This window comes from Plectropomus leopardus, chromosome 19, assembly GCF_026936395.1.
Source record: "Plectropomus leopardus strain MGB_pleo_1.0 chromosome 19, ASM2693639v1, whole genome shotgun sequence".
Classification (NCBI taxonomy): Eukaryota; Metazoa; Chordata; class Actinopteri; order Perciformes; family Serranidae; genus Plectropomus; species Plectropomus leopardus.
This window is the reverse complement of record NC_142194.1, coordinates 11,431,742-11,456,546: the sequence shown is the minus strand read 5'-3', so window position 1 is coordinate 11,456,546 and position 24,805 is coordinate 11,431,742. Positions and strand designations below refer to the sequence as shown.

Below are 24,805 nucleotides of genomic sequence, written 5' to 3'. Positions count from 1 at the left end.
ATCACAACTGTGTTCTCACCCTCCACAAGCTCTGACACTCCAGACCAGCGCTCACCACACGCCGGACGACCTCAGACAACTGCTGCAATTAAGAAAAGCCAGCACTTCGATAATGTGCGCCGCACTGTTTCATTGTCTAGAGCAGATGTATAAAGGCAGACAGCACTTAGCATTGATTATACTGGTAGAATCTGAAGCACAGAAGCCTTTTTTTCTCTTTGTGGTAAAACTGGCCGTTAAGTAAAGCCATTTAAATATTGAAAGTCTTTGCAAACCGTCTCTGCATAAAGTACAAAAGCCAACACTCGGGCTCTAAGTGGAAAACACACTACGCTTCAAATGAAACCACACAGCCGTCCTCATGTGTCCAGAGAAAAATCGTTTCTAATCAGATTAAGCCAGACTTACTTTCATCAGAGCCCATGTTCTCCTCCATGTTTTTGATGTAGTCATCCTGGAAAGAAAATAAATTTGCATTAATGGATTTAATAATTCATCTTATGCAACACAATAGAGGAAATGTGCTCTTGCACTTATGTTTAATGAGAATTCAGAAGAGCATATATTATGGAGAAAGATAACAGAAACTTTGCTACGCGCCATGAATGACACTTTAAATGTGAGTGTGATTTTTGCAATTCAAATAGATTCAGCTCTTGTGTTGAATAGATGAGTTTGAAAAGCAAATTATCATAACAAAAAACCTTTAAGGCCTTTTTTCAACTCAGGGTTTAATTGAATTTAGGTAATTTTATGACGATTTTTATTCACCACAAATTCTGTGCGCTCGCTTGATTGATTTATCTGTACTTTGATCTTGAAGTTCAAATAAATAATAAAAGCTAGAAACTGCGGTGTAACCAACTGCTTAACAGCCAAAAAATAATGACTCAACGACAAAAAGAGATTATATTTCCCACTCAGGCATGTAATTCATTGCTATCACTGTAAAACTTTGACCTTTTGCAGATGACATTCATTTATACAGTACTTTAAAAGAAAATCTTAAATGGTGGATGTATAATAGCGTTTGTCAAGATAATAACATATAGCCTATGTTCTGTCAAATACTGTTCTTCTTGATCAACTAAACCAATATCCACCAACCAACAGTTTTACGCATCTGTATCCGTTTTTGATTGATGTTGTAGTTCTCCTTTAACCCTTAATTCTGCTGCGTCCTTTTCTATCTATAGCTGTTCTGTTTATCTGGTGCTGTGTCAGCTAATTCTCTCTCCTGGGGATCAATTAATTGTTGTCTCTGAAATTTGTAAAAGGTTACTAAAATTAACTGAAAATTTGCAAAAGAAAAAAAACCCTAAAAACTAAAAAAAATACCTAAAAAAGTGCTTAAGAATAACAATAATTCTTAAACATAATGTTAAATATGCAATTATGATAATTACAAATAGTTTCTGGACATTTTTACCTAGCTTATTAAAAAAATAATTTTCTAAATCTACAAAATCTTGCAATTTTCAGAACATCTCTTGCCATAATGCTCATTGCCTTTTTCCCCCCATGTTTCTAAAAAAAGAAATCAAACTAATTTTCTCAAGGTGCAAAGGTTTAAATGCTTGTGAAAGGCATCTGCAAGCAGCACAAGAAAAGTGACGATGAATACGGTTTCGACAGGGTTAATTAAAACAAACAAAACCCTTTCGTGGATTTTATGGGAATTTTCAGAACAGACTTAAATCTTTAAGTGCCCTGTTGGGTCTGATGCACAGCTATGTGTCAGAACCGTTGTCGAATAAGCCGGTGAGCGGCCTGAGATCAAGCCAAACCCTCCAGGCTGTTCCCCCCTAAAAGATTTGTCTGAAGGTGACTTTTCCTTTGAGGGCCTGGTGTACTGAGCGTGAATACGCTGAGGGGATCAGGCTGGCTGACTCAGTGTCGTCTTACAATAAATCTAGAAAAGACATTTGTATCACAAGGCTTTTATAAAAGTTCATTTTAAGTGTCCAAAGTCCTCATTTTTCAAAGTCATTGATTTGAACATTACATTACATTTACATTTTAAAAAAACTTGTTTTATTGTGACACATACAGCCACTGTCCAAAGTTTGGAGATTTAGCTTGTTTTTAGAAAAACAAAAGAAATGAGGAGTCAGCCTTGTAATTAGCTTAGCTTAGCACAAAGACTGAAAACAGCTGGAAACAGCTAGCCTGGCTGCGTTAAAGCATTGTTTTTACACTTCAAGTCTTGGCATTTTGGAGCCAGAAGTGATCATATGTGGACAAAAGGGTGGAGCTAACCCTTATCTTAGCTGCTAGCTTGGTTTCTAGCATTTACAGATATGGTTAACTGTGACGATACTAATTTAATTCTATTTTTGCTAGCGAAAACAGGCTTAAAATCATTATTAACAAAATGTAGCCTACCAACTGGATGACGGGGCGGAGCTAACCCTGACGCTAGCTGTCTGCTTGGTTAGCACGGTGCATTTACAGCTATGGTTAACTGTGATAATGCTAATATAATGCTAATTTCTGCTAATAAAAAACAAAATGTAGCCTACTTACTGGAAAAACAGAATATGCACCTCCTTATACCAGCACTTCCCAAACCTCTCCTCGAGTACCAGTAGTCCTGCATGTTTTTGATCTCTCGCTGCTCCAACACAGCTCATTCAAATGAACAGCTCGTTATGAACTCCTGGAGCTGCTTGATAACGAGCTGATCATTGAATTCAGCTGTGTTGCAGCAGGCAGAGATCCAAAACATGCAGGACAAGTGGTACTCGAGGAGAGGTTCGATAAACGCTGCATTACACAGTCTTTTAGTGCAACCAAACACAGAACAAGACCTTTTTATTCTGGCTTTTAATTGAACTTTTAATTTATTGACTTTTTATTTATTTGGCTACATTTTAGTCTGTTTTACTGTTTTATATGCTATGTCATTTTTATTATTTTTAACATATTTAGTAATTGTTCTACTTTGTGCTTTATTCTTTCATTTATCCCTTTTCCTCTTATCTTAGAATATTTATTTATGTATATTACTATTACTTTTGTTATTTTATTTACTTATTTATTTTGTCTTTATCTTATCTTTAATCAGCTCCTGGTTTTAAGGTGTACCCTTATTTTAATACTAATTACTAAGTCTTGCTTTTTTTTAAAAAATAAATTCTGATTAATAATTGATTGACTTACTGATGACAGATAGACAGATGGATAGATATAATAGACATTTTTAGGTGACTAAAATATATCAATTCATTTTCATGAACTGAAAACACAGTGACTTAGCGACAGCTACAAATATACCTACACCTACGTGAGGTTACACCACCTGTTACACCATTTGTCATTCACCTGCCACTCCACCTGTCACTCAAATGGGCCATGTCCATCATTGTGCATAACTTTAAACGTTATCAAAATTTAAACAGGTGAGTTACATACAAATTCACTCCCCACCTTAAAGTTCATGTGAATGGGAAAATTAGCTATAGAGACAAAAGAACGTTTTTTGTACCAGGCGTTAAACGTGTTTATATCTGTTGTAAATTTAAACACGGGGTCTGCTGGGACTGAGTCAGCCTCAAGTGGCCATTCAAGGAACTGCGGTTTTTGGCTCTTGTAGTTTTGCTTCATTTTTCAACTCAGTGGTTGCTGCTTGGTGCAGATTTTGTTACTAGAGTACAGAACCAGGCAAACTGCTTGCTTTCACTTCATATAAGGCTTCTTATCTTATTATCTTAGTAATAAAGTGTGTAACCATATTTCCCAAAAAGTCAAACTGTTCCTTGAAATGTTTTCTTGTTATTATTGTAGTGTTTTTTGTAGATGTAGCCTCTGACATTGAGCAAACTGCACGCGGCAAAACTCTAAGAGCTTAAATATATCCCATAAAAAGACTTGGACTATCTTCGCTCCTGCATTGTTGCAGAGGGAATATTTGCAAACTAACTCCGGTTTTTAGATTGCGTCCCTGGCCGGGTTGCGCTGGAACGATAATAAAAATTCAGCGTCCCCTTGCTGTATCCATTCTGACCCATTTCTCTCTGTGTCAGGACAGAGAGGATCAACTATAAAGCGGTTACTACTCGGCACGAGGCCCAGAGAGGACCCTGAGGATCAGGTCTGTTCAGTTTAGCTCGGTCTTATTCTGCTCAGGGGACACGAAGACTGAGCTCTCAAGTCAAGCCGAACAAGTATAGCCGAAGGCATCTTAAATACTGTGCACAGGGTGAGGCGTTAAAGGGATAGTTTTTGTGTTTTTGCTGGCCCGAATTGATCACTTTGTCTCTACAAAGAAGAGTAAGTTTCCATTTATGATCTATTACACTTAATGTTTTTAATATTAGTGGCACTTCTACTTTTTTCTAGTAAGCTTTGCATTTATTTCTATTTAACATTTACGTTTACAAGGTGTTGTTTCCAATGTCCTTTGCCTTTTTTAAGGTTTAGTTTTATTAACAGGTTAATAATAACATGCATAACACAGATAACAACAATGCAATAATTACAATCTCTTAAACAACAAGAAATAAAGGGAAAAAAATTAAACCAATAAAGGAACAAAATAAATCAAATGAAAAAGACAAAATAAAAATTATAAATAATAAATAATAGAATCAATTCGGTAATTTAAATAATTATGTTGATGGTAGTAGTGCATTTATAAAAAATTAAATTAAAAAAATAAGACCAGTTGAGCATAATAACAGCTCTATATAGTCCCAGTCTTCACTTCACACATTTTTCTTCCATTTCATGTTGTGTTGTGCAATTTACAGTGATTTGTAGCAATATTTTTTCCATAAGAAACTTTAAATATAAATATTTTATCCAATTGAATAATTTCATTTATTCATTTTATTAAGTTTTTATGATTTTTAAATGTCCTTTGTTTTTATATCACAATGTTTTTCACCTCTAAGTTGTAGTCAAAGACAAAATTCTAGACAATGAGGTTGTAATTTATGTATTTCTCGTGCTTTAGCCAAGATGAGCTCTAACTCAAAAGGCAGGTGACAGCTGCAGTACAGCCAAAAAGAGATGTCAAAAGAGAGACAGACAATGCCATTGTACCGATATACAAAAGAGACACTAACCTCGACTTCCTGTGGCAATGACAAGCAGCGCAGGAGGAGAAAGAAAGAGAGAGCCATTGTTAGAGATAATAAAAAAAAAACACTTTACAGTTTCCATTTTGCTTCCATTCAGCATGCAAACAGTGGGTTGGTTTATTACAGTTATGGCAGCAGTTAAACTGTCAGCCTTTAATGCGCGCTGATTGCAAATACATGCCTTAGTCTCGCTCCTCTCGGGGGACAACATAAGACATTCACAGAGGATTATGAGCGCCTATTAAGCGAGGATGATCCGCTGCCACTTCTATGAGCTGGCAGCGGTCCCGATCGCTAAGGGTTCATTCTGTGGCGGTGTTTACAAGCAACTGCCAAACGCCAGCCTCCTGCCAGCTCAGAAGTTGTGGATAAGCCATGACATACCGCATCGGCCTTGAAAAAATACAGGCAAATTGTTGGGAATCTTCAAAGTCAACAGGCAGATGTGATTTAGATGTTTTTTATGGTTGCAGCGGCAGACACACAGAGAACATTTACTAAGCGTACCATTGACAACACAGACAGATATAGCTCCTGTAAAGTACAACCTTGAGTTAACAGGGGAGTGACTGCTTTCCTTTCATTCCATTTCACCGTCTTGGCTTCGGTCCAAGGGCATTACACATCAATACCCACCGCAGCCTCTCCCTGTGTGTTTTATCATTCAATGCTCCGGTGTGTTTGAGAGAAATATAGCACTGCATGGTTTATTTCAGCAGCTCAACCCAGTAAATAAACCTAATTCTTACACACACACTCACACAGCCATACCTGTCTACTTAATATATCACTATGAACAATTTACAGGCTGCACAAGGACAGGCCAAAAAAGCCAGTGGAAGGCTTTAAAAGGCTAAAGCAAGAATTCATCACCGAGTCGCAGCAGGACACGATTTCACCTCAGAGACTGTTTCTTAGAGGTAAATATTTTCTCTGTAGCAGTGAAAATGTCCCGGCACTACATATACGAGAGGCAATATCATAAGAAAAACTTAAATATCTCATATTAAATGTAAACACATCCACTGCTGAATAAAATCTTTCTCAGATCTGCAACTTTACGTGACATTTTAAAGGTTATAGCTGAAACACTGAATTTTCAGGATGACACCTCAGTAAAAAGAGAGACAACGTAATTTCTAAGCCTTTAAAGGTCCAGTGTGTAAGATTTAGTGGTATCTAGTGGTGATAAGGATTGCAGATTGCAACCAGTTTAAAGTTCTCCTGATTAGATCTCCATAAGTGGTCATTGTTCAGGAGGTTTTAACTGGGAGCTCATTTATAAGCAGAGGTCTCTTCTTCTCCAAAACAAACGAAATCAGTTATTTGAACCGACAAAAACACTGAATAAAGTCTTTTCAAATTACAAACTAGTGGTTCTCCGAAACTGTTTGGCTCATCAGAGACCAAGCAGCCCAGCACAAAGACAGGGGTCTCTTCCTCTCCAATACAAACAGACCAGGTGATCAAAACCGGTAAAACAATAAATAAAGCAGTTTCCTGTAACAAATCAATGATTCTCCCACTTTGTTTGGCATGACGGAGACCAGCTGCAAGCCAAGCACCTGCGGAAATTTGCTAACCCTTTTTTCTTATACAGACGTTCAACAGGTCTTTAGTGGGAGCCAAACTACCTGCAGAAGTCTCTTCCTCTACAAGAAACATAATATAAATAAATAATTATACAAAGTGATTCAAACCAGTAAAAAATTTGTTTTTCTGATGCTCTCGTGGAAGGGCTCCATTCTCGACCTTGATCTTAGCCTCGCCATCATTCACCGGCTCCTGTGTGGGTATTAAATATGCTGCCCTTTCCTCCTGTCAGAATATATCGCTTTTGGTTAAACATACATGTAAATAGGGGTCTTTCAATCAAAACAATAACAAAAGAAAGAGCAATGTCGTCATTGCAGTCAGATTCTCGCAGTTAAGATTCCTTCATTGTTCCTTTTCATTGTTCAGGAGGTTTTTACCAAGAGCCAAATCAACAGCAGAGATCTCTTCTTCTCCCAAACAAACGGGCGAGGACATGTAAACCAGTTAAAACACTAGATAAAGCAGTTTAAGATGAAAACAATGTGTATTTTTCCAACGCTGTCATTGTGAGGAGCTCCTAACCACAGTAGCTGACACTAAAATGCCAATGTTACTGGAGCCGTGTTTGGTTTGGGCGTTCTTGGCCTCCCATGTAGATATAAACAGCTTATTCTGAGGTACTAAAAACACAACAATTCGTATTTTCAGGCAATTATATCCTATAAAAAATAATTTGTTTTAACTTGAAAAAGTCAGTGTTTGGGCTGCCTTAAAATTTTACATTGAGTGAATTTGAGAAGTTAAGTTGAGGTAACTGTAATAATTCAATGTGTCTTCTCAAATTCAGATTAAAACTTAAAATTTTAAGAAAACATACTTATTATGTTATATCCCACTTTTGCTAATATATTCCTCTAAATCTTGCACACTGGACCTTTAAATGAGCCGCAGAATTGCAAATGTGCTGGAAAAAAATGTAGAGAATCATAAAATCCCACAAAACGACTAGCATGTCACAAGTCAGATGTAACGATCGCTTAATTAATTATTCGCAGTGCTTCTGCAATTACCCGGCTTACAATGCTGCAGGGGCCAGTGGGAGTCCTACAGCGGATCCTGAAGGCTGGAGTGCTTATCTTCTCCCAGCAGCAGTGTGACAGCAAGGACACCAGACTGAGGCTGCTTTTAGTCCTTCACCAAGGTTGAGAGCTAATGCTGTCCCACTGAATCCCAGCCAGGGCTGCTGCTACATTCACAGCAACCCCAGACAAGAGGGAGGGAGGGGAAGATCAGGGAGCAGGGGTGGGGTGGGGGGGTATGATATTCATGGTGGATGTCCCCTGAGTTATGTGATTCATATCACACACACCACCTCTTCTGCCATTTGTCAACAAGGCTGTATCGCAGCCAGTGTAAAACAGAGCTGGGAGGCTAATGGAGCTTGACTATCCAGATGCTGCGACCGCTCCTCCCGGACCGCTCGCTGGTATTAGGCTGACAGCGTTTGGCCACAAGCCTGACTGCACTCCTCTGAGTTAACGTCTATCTCACCTCGATCACGGCCCTGTCTGCTGGTGACATAAATACCACCGATAACCCTGAACCACCCGACACCAACCAACGTGTGTTGCCCACTGTAACACACACATCCTGAGCACTGACGCCAAAATGTTCATACACAGTCCCAGCTCTGCATGACAGCCGCGGGGATAAGCTGACTCTTAAACCATTTAGCTGCATGTCTGTGTCGTGTTGTGCAAGGAAATTGCTCTGCTGTTGGAGCATATGAGGTAGCGAGTGATGCTTCAGTCCAATACTCAGTACTGGTCTGATACTAGCAAAAACACTGGTTCAGGTACCAGGAAAACATCTAAATAAAATCAAACGTGAGATGTCAAGGTGGCCCAGACAGCTAAAGGTAAAGCCTTTAAAACCTGAGCAAATTGGCTCAAAAATATGGAAAGAAGGCAATGAGCAACTTCACATGATTTTAAATATATAATTTTATATTAATTATTTCTCTCTCTCTCTCTCTCTCTCTATCTATCTATCTATCTTATAATCATTTTTTTCTTAAAATGTTCACCTGTTTTTTTGTGTAATATCTAATATCCTTTCCAGCGAATTTCAGGTCATTTTATTATCACCTTTAATTCATTTTTTGCAAATTGCCAGACATTTCTTGCCAAGTTTCGGAGTGCTTTTTTCCCCATGTTTTCGAAAGAAATTAAACCAATTTTCTCACTTTTCAGAGGTTTAAATCCTTGTGAAAGGCATCTGAATGCAGCACAACAAAACTGATGCCGATCGACAATTGTAAAGGTTCAGGAAAGAGTGTGGTAAGAGTTAATAAAAATACAAACATTAAATGGTCTGTGATGGAAAGTGAACTCAGTCAGTCTTGTTACACATTCATTATGACCTCACCCTTCTCTTCCTCATTTCTTGTAGTGGCCTTGGAAGTTATTCGGGATGCGAGGAATCATTAATACAATAATAATAATACATAATACAATTCCAGGACAGACTGAGCTGAGCTTTAAATGTATTTTTTTCATGGACAGAGTCAGAGCTGGAAGCTTTGACAAAAACCAGAGACCTGATAGGCATCATGAAAATTTTACAAGAAAGAAAAGTTTTGCCAGACCAACAAAGACTTCAGAAAGGTGTGATGTGTGAGAATCTCCCTCCAGACAGTAACAAAGCAAAGCTCCCGGGCTGAGAAAATCATAGGATTTATTTTGATGTATGACCAATCGTTTACTGCTTTGAGTAGAGTTGTTTTTAAGTCTTTTGGACTAAATCAAGTCTTTAGGGGGCTATCCAAGTCTTGGAGACAAGTTTTTGTTACTGAGATATAAATGATAAGATTATTTATCATTAAGTAGAGGGAGCATTTTAAACATTTCACTAGAAATTATAATCAAAGATTCCTTAAGCCCTCCTCTGATCTCTCATTAAAAACAGAGCGGGCGGCATTAAAAAATAGGTCTTTGGTAGTTATTATTATAATAGACGATTGAGAACATATTAATAATTACTTTAAATATTTAACAAAACTTAAAAGGAGTTCTTTTGACAACTGAAAGCAGGAACTAGCACACAAATCACTAATTTGTGTGTCAGAATCATTTTCACGGCTGCAGGGAGGAGAAAGAGCAATATGTTAAACAGCAATGGGTGAAATTATTTATATACAGTCTAATTTTATCTTGAAAGGCTATGGTGCAAAATATAGCGATTTCTAAAATATGTATGGCTTACTTAGTTGAGCCTCATTAGCTTTTGCCTTTAAGGTTTAAGTCAAGATGAGTCTTCAGGCATTCATGCCATATATAACATAAAGAGCATAAAGCAGCCCTAAGTCTACACCTCTGCATTTAAGAATATCTTACTACAAACCTTTGCTGTGTTGACAAACACAACATTTCCTCTGGTCGTCTCACAACTGCCAAGAAACCAAGCAAAACCTATTTGGACTATGCTTTTGTGAAGAGTTTTATAGCTGATTGGAGCCCAAACTTGTGTCTGATAACTTCTTCATTGCAAAAAGCAGCACAAAGCTAACAAGCTTGGAGTCATTTCAGCATATTATGAACCTCCACTAATTGGTATGAAGTGTTTTAAACATGCATCTCATTTTTATATACCTGGTTTCTGCAAGCTCTTAAACATCTTAGAAGAAGGAAACAATCAGTACTGGATTGGCATCAGTTTTAGCACATATTCGATGCTGGGTAATTGGTATCTAAAAGAGGAAATGAGCCATCTGTGATGTTTGCATGCATGTCTTTATCCACTGCTGAAGTGTTGGAGGTCAAGCGCAAATTACAGACGTTGCCCTGCATGCTTGACGCCTCTAATGCGGACTATAGTAGTTTTATCTAAAAATAAAGAGTATCCATCTTCAAAGGATAAAAAAAACAAGCAGAAATGTCGAAGAGAAGCTTGTGGGCTCCAAATGTTCAAGCGCAGGGCCGCTGGAGCGCGACCTCACTTCAGCTTGGCAGAGAAATGCTCGCACAGTAAAAGAAATGTCACAGCGAAAATCTGCATCTCCTCGCCCTGCTGCAATGATCCATCACGTGCATGCAGCCCGGTCGCACCGTCACTGCAGCTCATCTGTCCCTGTAATGTGACAGGATCTGTACAGTCTGGGTTTCTAGAGGACACGTACACACACACAAACCCGATCCTAAACTCACACACACTTTCTCTGCTGTAGAGAAAGAGTTGGAAATAGAGGAGACGTTTGAAATCAAACCCAAACGTGGGTGTCAAAGAATTCTTAAGAGGACGGGACATTGTAGAGATTACAACACCTCCATTCACGCACACGCAGCCATGTACACACAAACATTACATATCAGATAACCATCAGTCATCTCATCTACAGCTGATATAACGATAAGATCCGCTCTGAACATCATATTTCCTGATCTAATTCAGAGAGATTGGGTTTTTTTGTGGGTTGATTCTTTATTTATGGATTACAGCCTCTTCCAAAGAATAGGTTATCTGGACTTAACGGAATAGTTGGACATTTTGGGAAATATGCTTATTTCTATCTGGCGGACAGTTAGATGAGATTTAATAAATATAAAGCTATAGGCAGCAGCTAATTAGTTTAGCTAAGCAGCAGTAAACAGCTAGTTTAACTGTGTCCAAAGACAAATTACTGTTTTTATACTAAACAAACAAGTTAGATCTGTAACATATTAGCAAGTTTAGTGCAGTTAAGAGGCGCTGATAGGGGGGATTTTGGATAGAGCCTGGTTACAGTAGCCTTTAAACTAAGTCATGACAACCAACTGCTGGCTGCAGCTTCATGGCGGTTGTATCAATTTTCTCATTTAACTCTTGGCAAGAAAGTAAATAAACACATTTTCCAATAGAGCTGGCATCAGATCTTTACTGCACCAATACTGTATCCAAAAGAGTTCACAATAATATTATCGTAACTTCTATAGAATTTTTTTAAATGCTAAAACTGATAACGCTCTCAGTGAAATTCATCTTGTTCGCACTATGTTTTTGTTTCTTTTTTTTACACTAAAGATATGAATGTAGGGAAGGAAGAGGGAGACAATGTGAGAAGGGAAAGAAACATAAATGATTCTAAAGAGGTGCTGGATTATTTACATGATATATGCAAATTATTAACATGATGTCAATATTTCATTTTATAAATATCAGTTATTATGAATAAAGTGAGGTATATCGCAACACTGCTAGATCCTTAATATGTAGACAGATTTCAGCAATATTTGATGGAAAGTTAGGTCACAGAATTGAACAGAAAACCAGTTCTTACTTAACTTTTTATATACATTAACATATTTGGATGAGCCCAATAAAACAAAAGAGTAACCCAAGATAGATTAAGAAAAAAAATACTTTTATGACATATTGACTATACTATACTATTTGACATAAACTGCCTTAACTCTCAAACCAGCACAACCAAATTTAAATGACAAGTGCAAATACCAACTCCATGTGATCTTGCAGGGCATATTCTCTAGAAATCATGGCTGCCACTAGTCAGTTAGTATCTACAGAGCCCTTTTCCCACTGGACAAAAGACACTAATGTCAAGACACACCGGAAAAAAAAAATTAAAAATACAAAGGCATATCTGTCTGCTGCAGAACCAGATCTGGTCTACCGGCTATGGAAAAGGTATAGTACATTTTTAATAGTTTTCCCTGTCTAAAAAAACTGGCACACATGCTCTAATTTTGGTGGAAAAGGGGTATATATATAAACCTATGGTAAATAGACTGCAACCACTTTACAACATAAGCACCATCCACCCACACAGACACACAATCATACACTGGTGGCAGAGGCAACCGTACAAGGTGCCATCTGGTCATCAGAGGCAATAACCATTCACAACCATCGTGACCAATTTGGGGCTCAGTGTCTTCCCCAAGGACACTTCGATACGTCTACTGCAGTGGTCAGGGTCGAACTACTGACCCTCTGATAAGTGGACGGCCACTCTATTTCCTGAGCCACAGCTGCACATATTTCTGAAATCTACCCCAACACATACCCAAGGTTTCAGTTCAGAAGCTCTCCTTTACAGATGAAATCCGGCTCTCTCAAGGTTTTAACTACATCCCTTATCCTCCGCAATATTCCTTATTGACATTCTGAGGATGATGTTTGCAGTAAAGACATCACTTAAGCAGCAGGATATGAGTTAGAGGTTAAAAGACGACCTGAACATTTGCATTTCCTCCAGTTGTCATTTATCCTGCCTCATGAAGTCATTTACGCGGGCAGCGACTGGATAAACACAGGCTGATGGATGGACTGGTGATCCGGGTCAGGTCTGTAATGAACGGAAACCTGCGAGAGGCTTCCCTCAGCTGATTGCTCCGCTCTGGGCCCGGGCTGTGTCATCCTATCAGATCACTGAGGTGTGTCTGCCTCTCTGACTGGCAGGACATTGTCAGCTCATCATTCCCCGAGCCGGTCATTTGCACAGTAATGTGGTTTGCCTGATTAATGTAGCCGAATTAGCTACGTCTCCCTGCCTACTATAAATCGCTGCTAAAGGGCACACAGGCGGAGACTGCCGTGAATCTGCATTCCCCCCTCTGCGTCTCTGTAGTTACCAGGGAGCAGCAGGAGTGCATCTCGCCTTTGCCGTGTCATTATGGCGCCCCAATTCAGCACGCTGGGGCCTGAGTGGTGGTGGTAATGTCTCGCTCTGTTTGTACCCCGCCGTCTTTGAAAACGGTGGAGAAATGGGAGAGACACTAATGGTGCAGACCCACCACAGATTGAACCACTTAGAAATGCATTAGAGTGTTCCAAAATGACGCCGTGTGTCTTCGGACTGAACCTACTGGCAAAACATTGTGTTTTCACTTGAACATGAGGCAGAAATCAAGGCGAAACAGCTGTAAGGACACATTTTCCACATCTCCTCTGATTCCCCACACCAACTTGTGTGGTTCCTCCGCCTGTAAGACCTCAGTTTGCTCTCACTGAGCTGTGACGGGGAGATTTCGACACCATATTAGCTCTGACAGACGCAGACATGATCAATGATTGTATTACGGACTGTTTAAGGTGATTACATGCCGTGTATGTGACAGAAGCGTGAGATCTTTCATCACACTCTAAAGATAAAATAAGAAACCCACAGAGAAAAATGGGGGTGTCTCGACTGCGAAAAAACACTGGAGCATTATGGGATTAAGTCGCAGCCCAGCAACACAGAGCTGAATCAAATTGATCATCTGAGCGGGAGTGCTTGGGGGCCTGCAGGCGAAGGACACATGTTGTTTCACAAGGTAAGACGCCTGCCTGCAATGCAGTACAGTACGGAGCACATTCTGCAGCCATCCTCGCACACTGAAGGGCATGTCTCTCCTCCCGAGCCACAAAGTAGCCAACTGTCAAGCGTGCATCCATCTGAGACATTTTGCACCACGCTGAAATGCAAAAGTAATCAGGCTGACTGGGGCTCTAGCCTGAGAATGCAAATGATTTAACCCTTTGAAAAGGGTTTTAAATAAATAAAAAACAGGAAATGACCGTAAAAAAGTGCTAAAATAAAATTATAGATACAAATAAATAATAAAATCCATTTCACTGTGACCTAATTTAAAATATATAATGATGACAAATATAAACATATTTTTCGTGATATTGTTCCCCAAGTTTTTAATGATTCTCATGATCTGATTTTTTTAGGTCATTTTATTGTCACCTGTTACTTTTTTTTTTTTTTTTTGCAATGTACGGGACATTTCATGTCAACCTACAGTGTGCATTTTTCCCAGGTCTTCGAAAGAAAGTAAGCCAAAACTGCTCACAATTCAGAGGTTTAAGTTCTTGTCAAAGGCATCTGAACAAAACGCATGAAAACTGATGTTGATCAAGGGTTTAAAGGGTTAACTAAATGGCAATGACACTTTCTGTAAAGTCACAGGCTGCTTAATGTGAAGTTAACATAAAAGTGTCTCATTTCAACCTGAAACAAGAGTCTGAAAACATTAAAATCTCCTGATGAGAGGCTTTTCGTTTGAGCTGCTGCCTTTGGCTAATAAGACCACATTTCAGGAAGTTGCATCACAGAAATGAACCTTTTTCCATCCTCAGGAGCCCGTTAGCCGTGGTCTCCAAATCACTGATGAAGTGACACATCAAACAGTGGCCGGGCTCACTTTGCTGTAGCCGACTCCACAGTTGAATCGAGGCATTGCATGCTCTGAGAGATGCAGTAATTGGAGAGGAGGAGGACGGCGCGGATGCAGAAAAATGGATTCCGTTGAACCCCACTGCTGAGCCAAGCAGAACCCTGGAACGGCTGAGTCTCTGCAGCATCTTATCGCTCCCTCCCCCCATTTGCAAAACAAAGAAGCTGAAAGAGAAGAGGCGAGCCTTCAGGTTGAGCTCCACACAGATGCCCCTGGGAGCTTGCAGCTTATGCAGGCCCGTCTTTACTGTGCTGAGCCATGCTGCTTCTGCATACAATATTAGCAGAAAAAACCCATAATAAGACAAGCTGAAGCATTTGGCTCTGCAGGAACAAAAATACCTGATGCCAGAGTGCTATTTTCACTTTGTAGTAGCTAGACTCATCAGTATCGATCTGCAAACACAAAAAGTTATCAGCATACATAAATAGATGAATGACCTTAAATCTTGTTTGGTGTTGGCATCCTTATCTAAAGCAGGAAACCTAAATCAATATGGACCGTAGTGGAGACTAAGAAAATAAATTCCACTCCAATAGACTCTAACAAACTGACTTTGCTTCCCTGGAGAAAAACAAGCCTTGCAGGTTTTACTACTTAAAATACAAGCTCGCCTCATGAATTGGTTATTACAGAGTTGCAACTGATTTGAAAAAATTTCAGGGATTAAACGGACATTTTGGAAGCAGTCTCAGATCTCCTTGTTTTTATTAATCTCATTGGATCTATAAAAAGAAAAATAACACTTTTAAATAAATCATTTTGACTGCTATCACACTTTGTTTGACTTATGTGTATGCTTGTTTTTGTATATTACCTAGTGGCGATAGAGAACCCCTGTAATGACTTTTAAATCTTGAAAATAACTTTTAATTTAGCACCTTCAGTTCCCTTGTCTTAAGGTCAATAGGTTTTTTGAATGTTTTTTTGCTTAGAAGCCTTAAATAAGGCCTGTGGATAACACAAGCTGAAGAGACTTCAATATTTTGTTCTACGACATAACATGTCAGTAAATACCCCACTTGCTATTTTCCTTATTGTTATAACTTTTTATCAGTAAGCGTAGTAGCAGTGATAGATCCAAGAGAAACTGTTCACAAAATGAGGCAGACTATTTTATCATCTAGATGAATACATCATGTTTTCCATGTTTTGGTGTCACTCTTAGCTTGGCTGACATACAGCAACAAAGTATGCTATTCTTTAAATTCTATATGGTGTTATAGAAATTTCTATATTAAAAGGTTTGTTGGAGGGTTAACAGACACTCTTTTGCTAACATAAAATACTCAGTAGTGCACCTGATGTATATTATTCCGCCACTGGAAATAGTCCCCAAGAAATGCTGTTTACTACTGTTTGAGTTACATTTGCTCTAAATTAGTGCCCAGCTTTTTTTTGTAGGAAATTACAGTGCTTTTTCAAATGACAAAACTATAATTAATGACTTGTTTTTTAAGATGTATATCTTAACATTATTGTGAGTGGGGCTGAGTGCCACAGAAAAGTAAATCTGTAAGTATTAAGAGACAGACTGACAAATTGTCGGTTTTCGTTTTTTCTTGGATTTCTTTGACAATGAGAAAAAAATGCCAGTCTTTTCCTTTTCACTGGATTTTTACAACCTATGTAAAGATTTTTGTCGTACTGACCAGCTGTGTAACCATTTGAGCGTACCGCAGTGTGCTGTCAGCATGTGTGTTCAACAACCCTCCAAAAAATTATGATTACAATATCATTTTACCACCATCTAACTGTGCCTGTGATCATTTTTGTATTAGCTGTTTCCAAAAATTCCACAGCTTTGCCTGCTGTTTAAATTAATTAGACTCCAATGACAAGTCCATTGAAGCTGCGGAGCTCTTTTTACAACTGTCAGACACACGAGTTTAGAGACCAGCGGTATGGTTAAGAGAAGATAATGATGATAACCATCCTGGATGAAATGCCGCAGGGATCCGCATGAGACAGCTCACAGGGGTAGCTAAGTTAAATATGCTAGCTGGCTGATTACATTTAATTTCCCCCGTCTGCCATGGCAGTGAGAACAAATTGGGTTGTTGTGGCTGCTGATAATGCTAATCTCCCGCAGTGGCAGCGGGATATTACAGTAAAACAGGGAGCCACATTGAGATGTCACGTTATGGCTTTAGGAAGGACTACATCACACATAAATGAGATTCTGTCGGGGTCTTTCAACTGAGAAAAAAGCTATTAGTGCTTTAGCTCCGCGCCCTATCCCGGCTATACGATTTGCTTGATTAAGGTCATTTCAATATGACTTTGTAGCGCGTATCCATTACTCTGCCAACTCGACAAATTAACAGTCTCTGTCTCTCTCCCACACACACACAAACAAATATATCCACCACATGCCACACATACTAATACAGCTTGAACGCAGACAGGATCAGTCCCTTCCAAGCATGTCCTTGACACCTCCCTCTTGCTCTGTCAGTTAATACGGAGAGGAGCTCTCCCTGCTCCTTCACATGCAGCTCTGGGACAGTTAAGCCAAAGACGAACAAGCACCCAACTCGCCCAGTATTAAAATCAAACATACAGAAGACAGTAAAAGAGGCTGATTGTCCCCAGGCAAGAGCATGTCCTTGAAGTTTTTGTTGCTGCCTGGCCTAATTGTACAGCACTTGCCCTGCTGTTTTAACAGTGAGTGATTTGTGGCCTAAAGCGAAGAATCTATCAATGCCAGGTTGAACCTGAGCACCCTACATTATTACACTCATTGTTACTGAACATAAGCGATATGGCTGTGTTTGCTCAGGCCATGCCTTCAGTGCAGCAAGACAACTCATAATGGTGGCCTCAAACACACAACTATGAAACGCATAAAAACACCCGAGGCAGACCTGAATATATTCAGGAGAGCACTTTTCTGCAGCCTAAATATATTTTCACCTGGATAATGTATGCACAGCTATGTTTGCAGTTTTTTTTTTCTTCAGGTTTAGTAATTTCCACTCAAATAACAGAGAGGGATTTCAGCAGGTGAAGCCTGTTTCAAAGTGTTTACCCAGTGAAGGGTAAACTGAGGTTTCTGCCTCGTGTCTGAGAGCGATAACAATAAAGGTCATTGCAGATAAACAGATAGGGATGTCATTGTCGAGGGGCAGATGAATTTTCAGGTGGTAATGATAATGGTGGTTGGTCAGTTGGTTGGTGCACCACTTTCGTCCTGACTGAAATATTGGTGCGTTCCATGTGAACTGGAGGTCTAAATATCGTACTTACCTGTCTGAAATTCAACTGGGACAGATTTCCAACTCAGACTCGGTCGGAAGAACACAAACAACTCTGACCTCAAGCTACAAGATGGCATCAACATTTGGGAAAGCTGTTGTAATATACTATTTATTATCACTTCTGTCATCTTTGTGTTACATTAAACTATACCGTACTGTCCAGCTTTTATACATGGGCAAGTTTTCACAATGTTTGTATGAGCAAAACATTGTGCGATGCATTGTCATCAGCTGGTATTGCAAACAATGGCCAATAATGACTAACCTGGCCAGAAGATATTGTCTTGGTTTTCTGACTAGTTGTACTGAAATACGTCAGCGTCATTCCCAGGTTCGGCCTCCACCATCCAAGGTAGAGGGAACACATGTCTCAACAACTTATGGATTATGGTTATGGATTGCCACGAAATTTGGTACAGAAATTCATGGTGCACAGAGGATAAGGTTTGCTAACTTTGATGATCCCCTGACTTTATTTCTAGTGCCACCATGAGGTTGAAATTTTGTGTTTTTTAAGTGAAATGTTTCAACGGCTTTTGGAGAGATTGCCCAAAATAAATAATAAAACTTTGGTATTCCCTCAGTTGTACACTCTGTTTAGTGCTAATTAGCAAATGCTAGCATGCTAATTAAGATGGTGAATTTGGAAAACAAAGAACATGCTAAACATCAGCATGTTAATATTGGTTTTTGAGCATGTTAGCATGCTTTTAGCATTTGACTAAAATAATGGCTGTCTATGATCAGCTGACGCTGCTACACTAACCACAAAAGTTGCACTTGCCTATGGTCTATTATTTTTACACACAGGGGCACCGCAGCCCTCAAAATGGTAAGAACTACATAAAACTGTGTAAAAACAAGTATATTCTGTTTAAAAATGATAAAAAAATCAACACCTCATTGTACAAGAGGTAATGTGAAGCAGCAGAGAAACTTTGTGTGTGTTTTTTTTACAAAAAGCCTCGCAACCAGTTACCAATTTATTAGGTACATTTTTACATTAGAATGAAATCCAATACAACAGCTCTGCCCCATATTCTACCTTTACAGCCCATGTGATGACCAGTTTCTATTTAACTCTCTCTGTTACTCAGCTATATACTAAACTAACTACTGAGAGCATAGTTAATAGCGGCGTTGTACTGGACTGATTTTTATTGATAAAACATAAGCAACTCCTTTCAATATAATGCAGTCCAGTTTACACCACAGCAAACTACAACCTTGATAAAAGGTTGACTGACAGTGCCAATCGAAACTGAACATTATTGGCTTTGTAAAGGCAGAATTTATGGCTGCGCCGCTGTACTGGATTACATCGCATTTTACAGGAGTACCTAATAAAGTGGCCACTAAAGTTCTATTAGTTTGCTAAAAAAAAAAGCTGGCTCAATGACTGAGCAATGGGTGTGCCACAATTACAGCCATGGATGGAGACAGACACAGAAGCAGAGTGGCAGCATTTATCGCTCTGCCTGCAGCAAGGCATAGAGGAGCTTCACCAGTACAGAGACAACTCTCAGGCAGATGCCACTATAAATAATACATGAACAATAGAGCCAGAAGAACCTTGGAACAGCTAATTATTCAGCCCGACATTTCAGCAACTCACAGAGAAGTTAACGGCTAAAAAAGATGGAATTCAGGCTGTCATTGCTACTTTTATAGTAGGTGCAGCCAGGCTCCATTATGAAACACATTAATCTACACGTCCTACCCTATCACAACAAGTAGCTTCCTCGTGCTCAGCCATAGAAAAGGGAAAGGGATTTTATGTATTTGGACAAGCTGTGGGCTGTGGAACATGCTTATGAAAAAGCTTTCCTGCTGTTCAAGGCAGCCGTTGAGCTTCTCACAGTGTTTCCTTTGCGTTTTTGCAAAGCATAAACTGCTTTCCGGCAAGCAGAGCTTTTCCACAGGAGCGACAACACAAAACAGCCTCTCCAGTCAATTAGGAATCACCCACGCTTGTGTTGGGAAGCCAACAGGATCTCCCTTCTTCCCCATTTCCAATCGTATCTGAGCAGCCCAAACTCTTGCAGCAACCCCACCCCCTCCCCAAAACCAACATTCACCTCCAGTAAAAGACATGCATGGTAATGACAAGAGGACAGAAAAGTGTCTTTTTCCACCACTTCTGCCATTTTTATCTCATTAGTGTGCAATGAGCAGATCTCCACAGATAGCTGATTTGATAGGCTGATCTTCAGAATCGCACAGCAGAGGAAATACAGATAACTATAAGCTCATTCAACTGTTATGGTTTCTCCCATCTTCATTTTCAACCCACGCATCGCCATTCACTTTTAATTGGAAATAGGGCTCATTATCATATTTTCTACAATTGCATACTGTCCTCTTGCTCTAATTTTTCTAATTTTTCATATCCGTAATTACACTGGCTGTTAGTGCCAGAGCATAAATCCTGTGGGAGGCTAATAAATGGCTGAGGCTGATGACAGGAGCAGAAAACCCACAGCTGGCGGCGTGTCTTTGAGCTAAGTAAAGGAGCTCAGTGTCACTTAGGATGCAACACAATCATGTTCAGGAGAAAAACAGAACAAACCCTGGTGCTGTATTTTCCTAAGCGCTCTTATAGGGCAGTTGTTCTGATGTAGGCTCAGTGACCATTGCAATCATCTCATTCACAGCAGCATGGATAAATAATGACTATGGTCGTGGTCATGGTCATGGTTGGATGAAGCATCAGGTTGCTTATTAGAGCTTAGTTTGTTTTTCTTAGCTGCTTACTGTCCTATAGTGTTGCTGTATGAAGCGTTCACATTGGCTGAAGTATGCTAAAATTTTCACTCAATCAACAGAAAACCGATAGCTAAGAATTTTAGTCCAATAGTGTAAAGGTGAGGATTTGCTGCTTTTGTTCTGTTTTACATGATTGTAAAATTTGGTATTTTACTGCAGTATCTTGGACTGTTTTTTGTATAAAATATGCAATTTAAAGGCGTCATCTTAAGACTCGTTTACACTCACTTTATATGCGAAAATACATACATCCCTATCAAACGGAAACACTGCACACTACTTCTATGCATCCTTAAGTTGGCATAGACAGAGCCAGGTGATGGCACTATGGCAGAGTCAAAAGTTTTACACAACACACATGGCAATAGTGGAGAAGGTCAAATAATGTACCTTTTAACTGGGGCAACGTTGTAGATGGCGGTGGTCTATGATGCCATTATATACATTGTAACATGGGGACAGAAAATTATTTCCACTATATTACAAATTCGTTGTATTGTGCCATTTTTTTAAAATGTTTTTTTCATCTCCTACAATCATATCTCGATTGAACTACATTACACTGCTCCCATGACCTCCGGTGGTACTGCTCCGTTTCATCCGCATCCATAATCCTTCAGAAAAGTGCAAAAATATGAAAGAAATGAATGCAGAGTATGGACAGGAGGCTCCATCCATGTCTGAATACGTATCTAATGTTGAGCATTCATGAGCCATTAGTCGCTTTTGAACACTATTTTTTAATATTATACAACTGAAACAAACCTAAGCGTCTTTAGCCTTACTACCAGCACGTGAAGCTGTTTCATAGCAATGCTTTGAGCTAAATGCTAACGTTAGCAGACTAACATGCTCATAATGGCAAATGTCTTGCCAATGATTGAATGGATCGTCGTAAAACTTGGGCATTCATATCCCCAGAAGAATTTTAATAATTCCTGATGATCTCTTAACTTTTTACCTAGCACCATAATCAAGATATTTCCATCAGCCTCAGCTGTACTTTGCGTTTACTGCTGAATAGCGAATTTTATCCAGCATGCTTACGTGCTAAACTAAGATGGTGACTTTAGCAAACACTTGCACTCTACAAAAATAATGGACGTAGCTACCGTGACATCACACATTGCTTTGAAGACTCCTGTTTTTATCATGGATGTATAAAGAAACCTGGGCACAGCGTTGGAGAGGGGACCCCTTTCATTTCTATTAAAGTGGCTCAAAAAGCCAGAATCATTTAACTACCTCTTATAAAATTACCTGTATGATCATTCATAACAATGAGAAGAGTATTCTTGGGCCCAATGGCATCAAGTGACAGGTACAGAAGCTGTAAGTCCACTGTTGGACACAACAAAATCTGGCTTCAAAGCCCAACAAACTTCATGGGGGCCTGGTTTTGAAGCCTCAAGTTTGGCATTAAGACTGTCGCCATCTTGGATTTTTGGAGCCAGAAGTGATCATATTTAGACAAGAAGATGGAACCTCAAGTGGCCATTTAAGGAACTGCAGTTTTTGGCATTTAGCTAAAGCTTCATTTTTCTGCCCAGGAGACAAACATTATATCTGCTCAACATCAGCATGTCAGCATTGTTATGTGTAAGTGTACCCTCACAGAGCCGCTAGCATGGCTTCTAGGGTTCATCTAGCCTTTTTTACTTAATAACAACAATCAATAGAAAATAATAATTTACACCCCATAAGCTTTTACATGCATAGTAAATAAAATATTTGTTATTTTCTCTTTCCTCGTGATTATTGAGGATGTAGATTTAAGCACAATGAGAGGTTTGGGTAAAATTTAGGGAACCACTCATTTTAATCTAATTATTGTATTTATCAAATTAATTCTGAGGCAACAATAAGGCTAATGATCACTCGTGTTTTGGCTTCGCTCTGTGTTAATCTTAACAATCAAAGGAGCTGAGGAGCCATTTACCTGAGAAAGATGTAGCAATTTTCCCTCATTAAAGATGGAGCAGGCAGTTGAGCAGGTGCAAACCTTAAACAGCCCTCTGTGGTTGGCTTAAAGGCTGCACAGCTCCTTAATGAGTCCCCTCTTTGCATTGCTCAGGGAGATGGGTGAATCTGGCCATGAATGAACAGCACAGTATTGTTCATGAGAGCTCCCGCTGAGCAGATCCACCCGAACGCACCAGAATGCAAAGTGGAACTCGTGTTGGGACGAAAAAAAAATACATCGAGCAGTCAAAGAAGCATTTTAACTGATGAGCTGATTCGGGAAGACGCAATCAGCTAATTACCGAGCTTAATTTGTGGATGTTTGTAACCTGTTGGCCTGCTTCGTGTGGGTGAATTCTGTGCAAAGATACATGAATGCGGGAGAATTTACATCGGCAGATTTGATGTCTTAAAATTTTCAGTGTGCAGCGATTACAGCTTCAACACTGATGCCAGTCATAATGGTGCTTGTATAACACCCTGTAACCTGCTGTGGATTATCCCGACACCTCCTGCCTCTGCAGCTGTTGGTCTTATTGTTCTTCCTTTCAGCGTTTCCTCATTATGTCTCCACGCTGGATAATCATATGTACACTCGTCCAATTTAAACACCAGTCAGATCAATCAAACCGCTGTCACTGCTTTAAGAAAGCCCACATAGTGATTTTTTTTAGATGCAGTACGAATATTCCTGCTTGCTGTTTTCACACCACCTGTTTGCCAAGACAGCTAGTAAACAAATAAAGCCCCTTCACATTTCACATGGTGTATCTCACTGCCCGGTGCAGCAGAAAATAGTCCTATCTGAGCAGAACAAAGCCAGCTCGGCTGTCAGTCTCCCCACACAATCACTGCTCCTTATCTGGTTCAACAATGCTGTGATTTTGAGATGAGATTCACATGGAGAGGTGCGGATAAGCAAGGGCAAAACAAGGGATGGCCTATATGGAGAAAAATAACAATATCACACTACCTTTGACCAAATATCTCAAAGTCAATATTGAGATAATATTGTAGGATTGACTATTGGTGCGTTCCTAAAATATTTAAACAATGAGATTTTTTCATATATCATCAGTAACGTGCATATAATGACTGGTAAGGCCAAATAATAGAACAGCTACAACAGTCTGGTAAGTTCAGAAAATTACATAACATTAAAGCAGCCCTTAAAATCAAGGGAAATATAAAAGAGGGGAAGGTCATGACGTCAGCATGTCAGGAGGCAGAGTTTGGTGCCAGTTCTCTTGGAGTCCACAGAGTGCCCCAGGAAGGTTTTTGTTTTTGTAGGCCAACCAGGAAGCTAACGTCCCCATGATTCCCTCATCAAAAGGCCTATGGGATTTATCCATTCAATTTTGGATCATCTGCCATAGTCTTGGTTATTAATGGGAAACACTGAATATTGATCACTATATTACCGAGCCCCAAAATCTGCACCACTCTCATGTTTATACCCAAAGTATGAAGCTAGCATAGCCAGAAGGCGGTTGGCTTAGCAACAACATGACCGCTAGCACTATACTTGCCACATTAAACCACAACTTTTTATACATTTCTGTTTGTGTACCAATTAAATAAATGAGACAAGTGCTCATTTGTGAGCTTTAGAGGTATTAATAGGTTGTAGCCTATTTTTTAACTGTAGACAGGGCTAGGTTAGCTGTTACCTTAGCTTCCCAGCTAAGCTAATTGTCTGCTAGTTCTTACTCCATATTCAATTTACAGCTACTAGAAATGTATAAATCTAATATCTAATCTAACTTTTGGCATATTGAACTAATTCTAGACATAAAAATAAAGATAGCCCAGTAATAAAATTTGGCTAGCCTACAAAGAATAAAATGCAATACACAAACACAATGCCTTTAGTATTTCATTAGCCTACATAAAAGTTAAAAGCGCATTACATCTTACCGTCTTGCCACTTCGACCAATCTCACAGCATTGTTGAACCACTTTCAACTTTCAATCC

The 24,805-nt window shown here is 39.3% G+C and overlaps 1 protein-coding gene across 1 annotated transcript in view; it reads right to left on the bottom strand.

Annotated features, from left to right (window-relative positions):
* The window catches only part of LOC121959274 (testican-2), a 55,636-nt gene that overhangs the window by 26,540 nt on the left and 4,291 nt on the right, over positions 1-24,805 (bottom strand). The window contains exon 2 of the mRNA XM_088069671.1: positions 409-454. Within this exon, the coding sequence (XP_087925797.1) occupies positions 409-454 (46 nt within the window). The remainder of the gene's footprint in view (positions 1-408; positions 455-24,805) is intronic.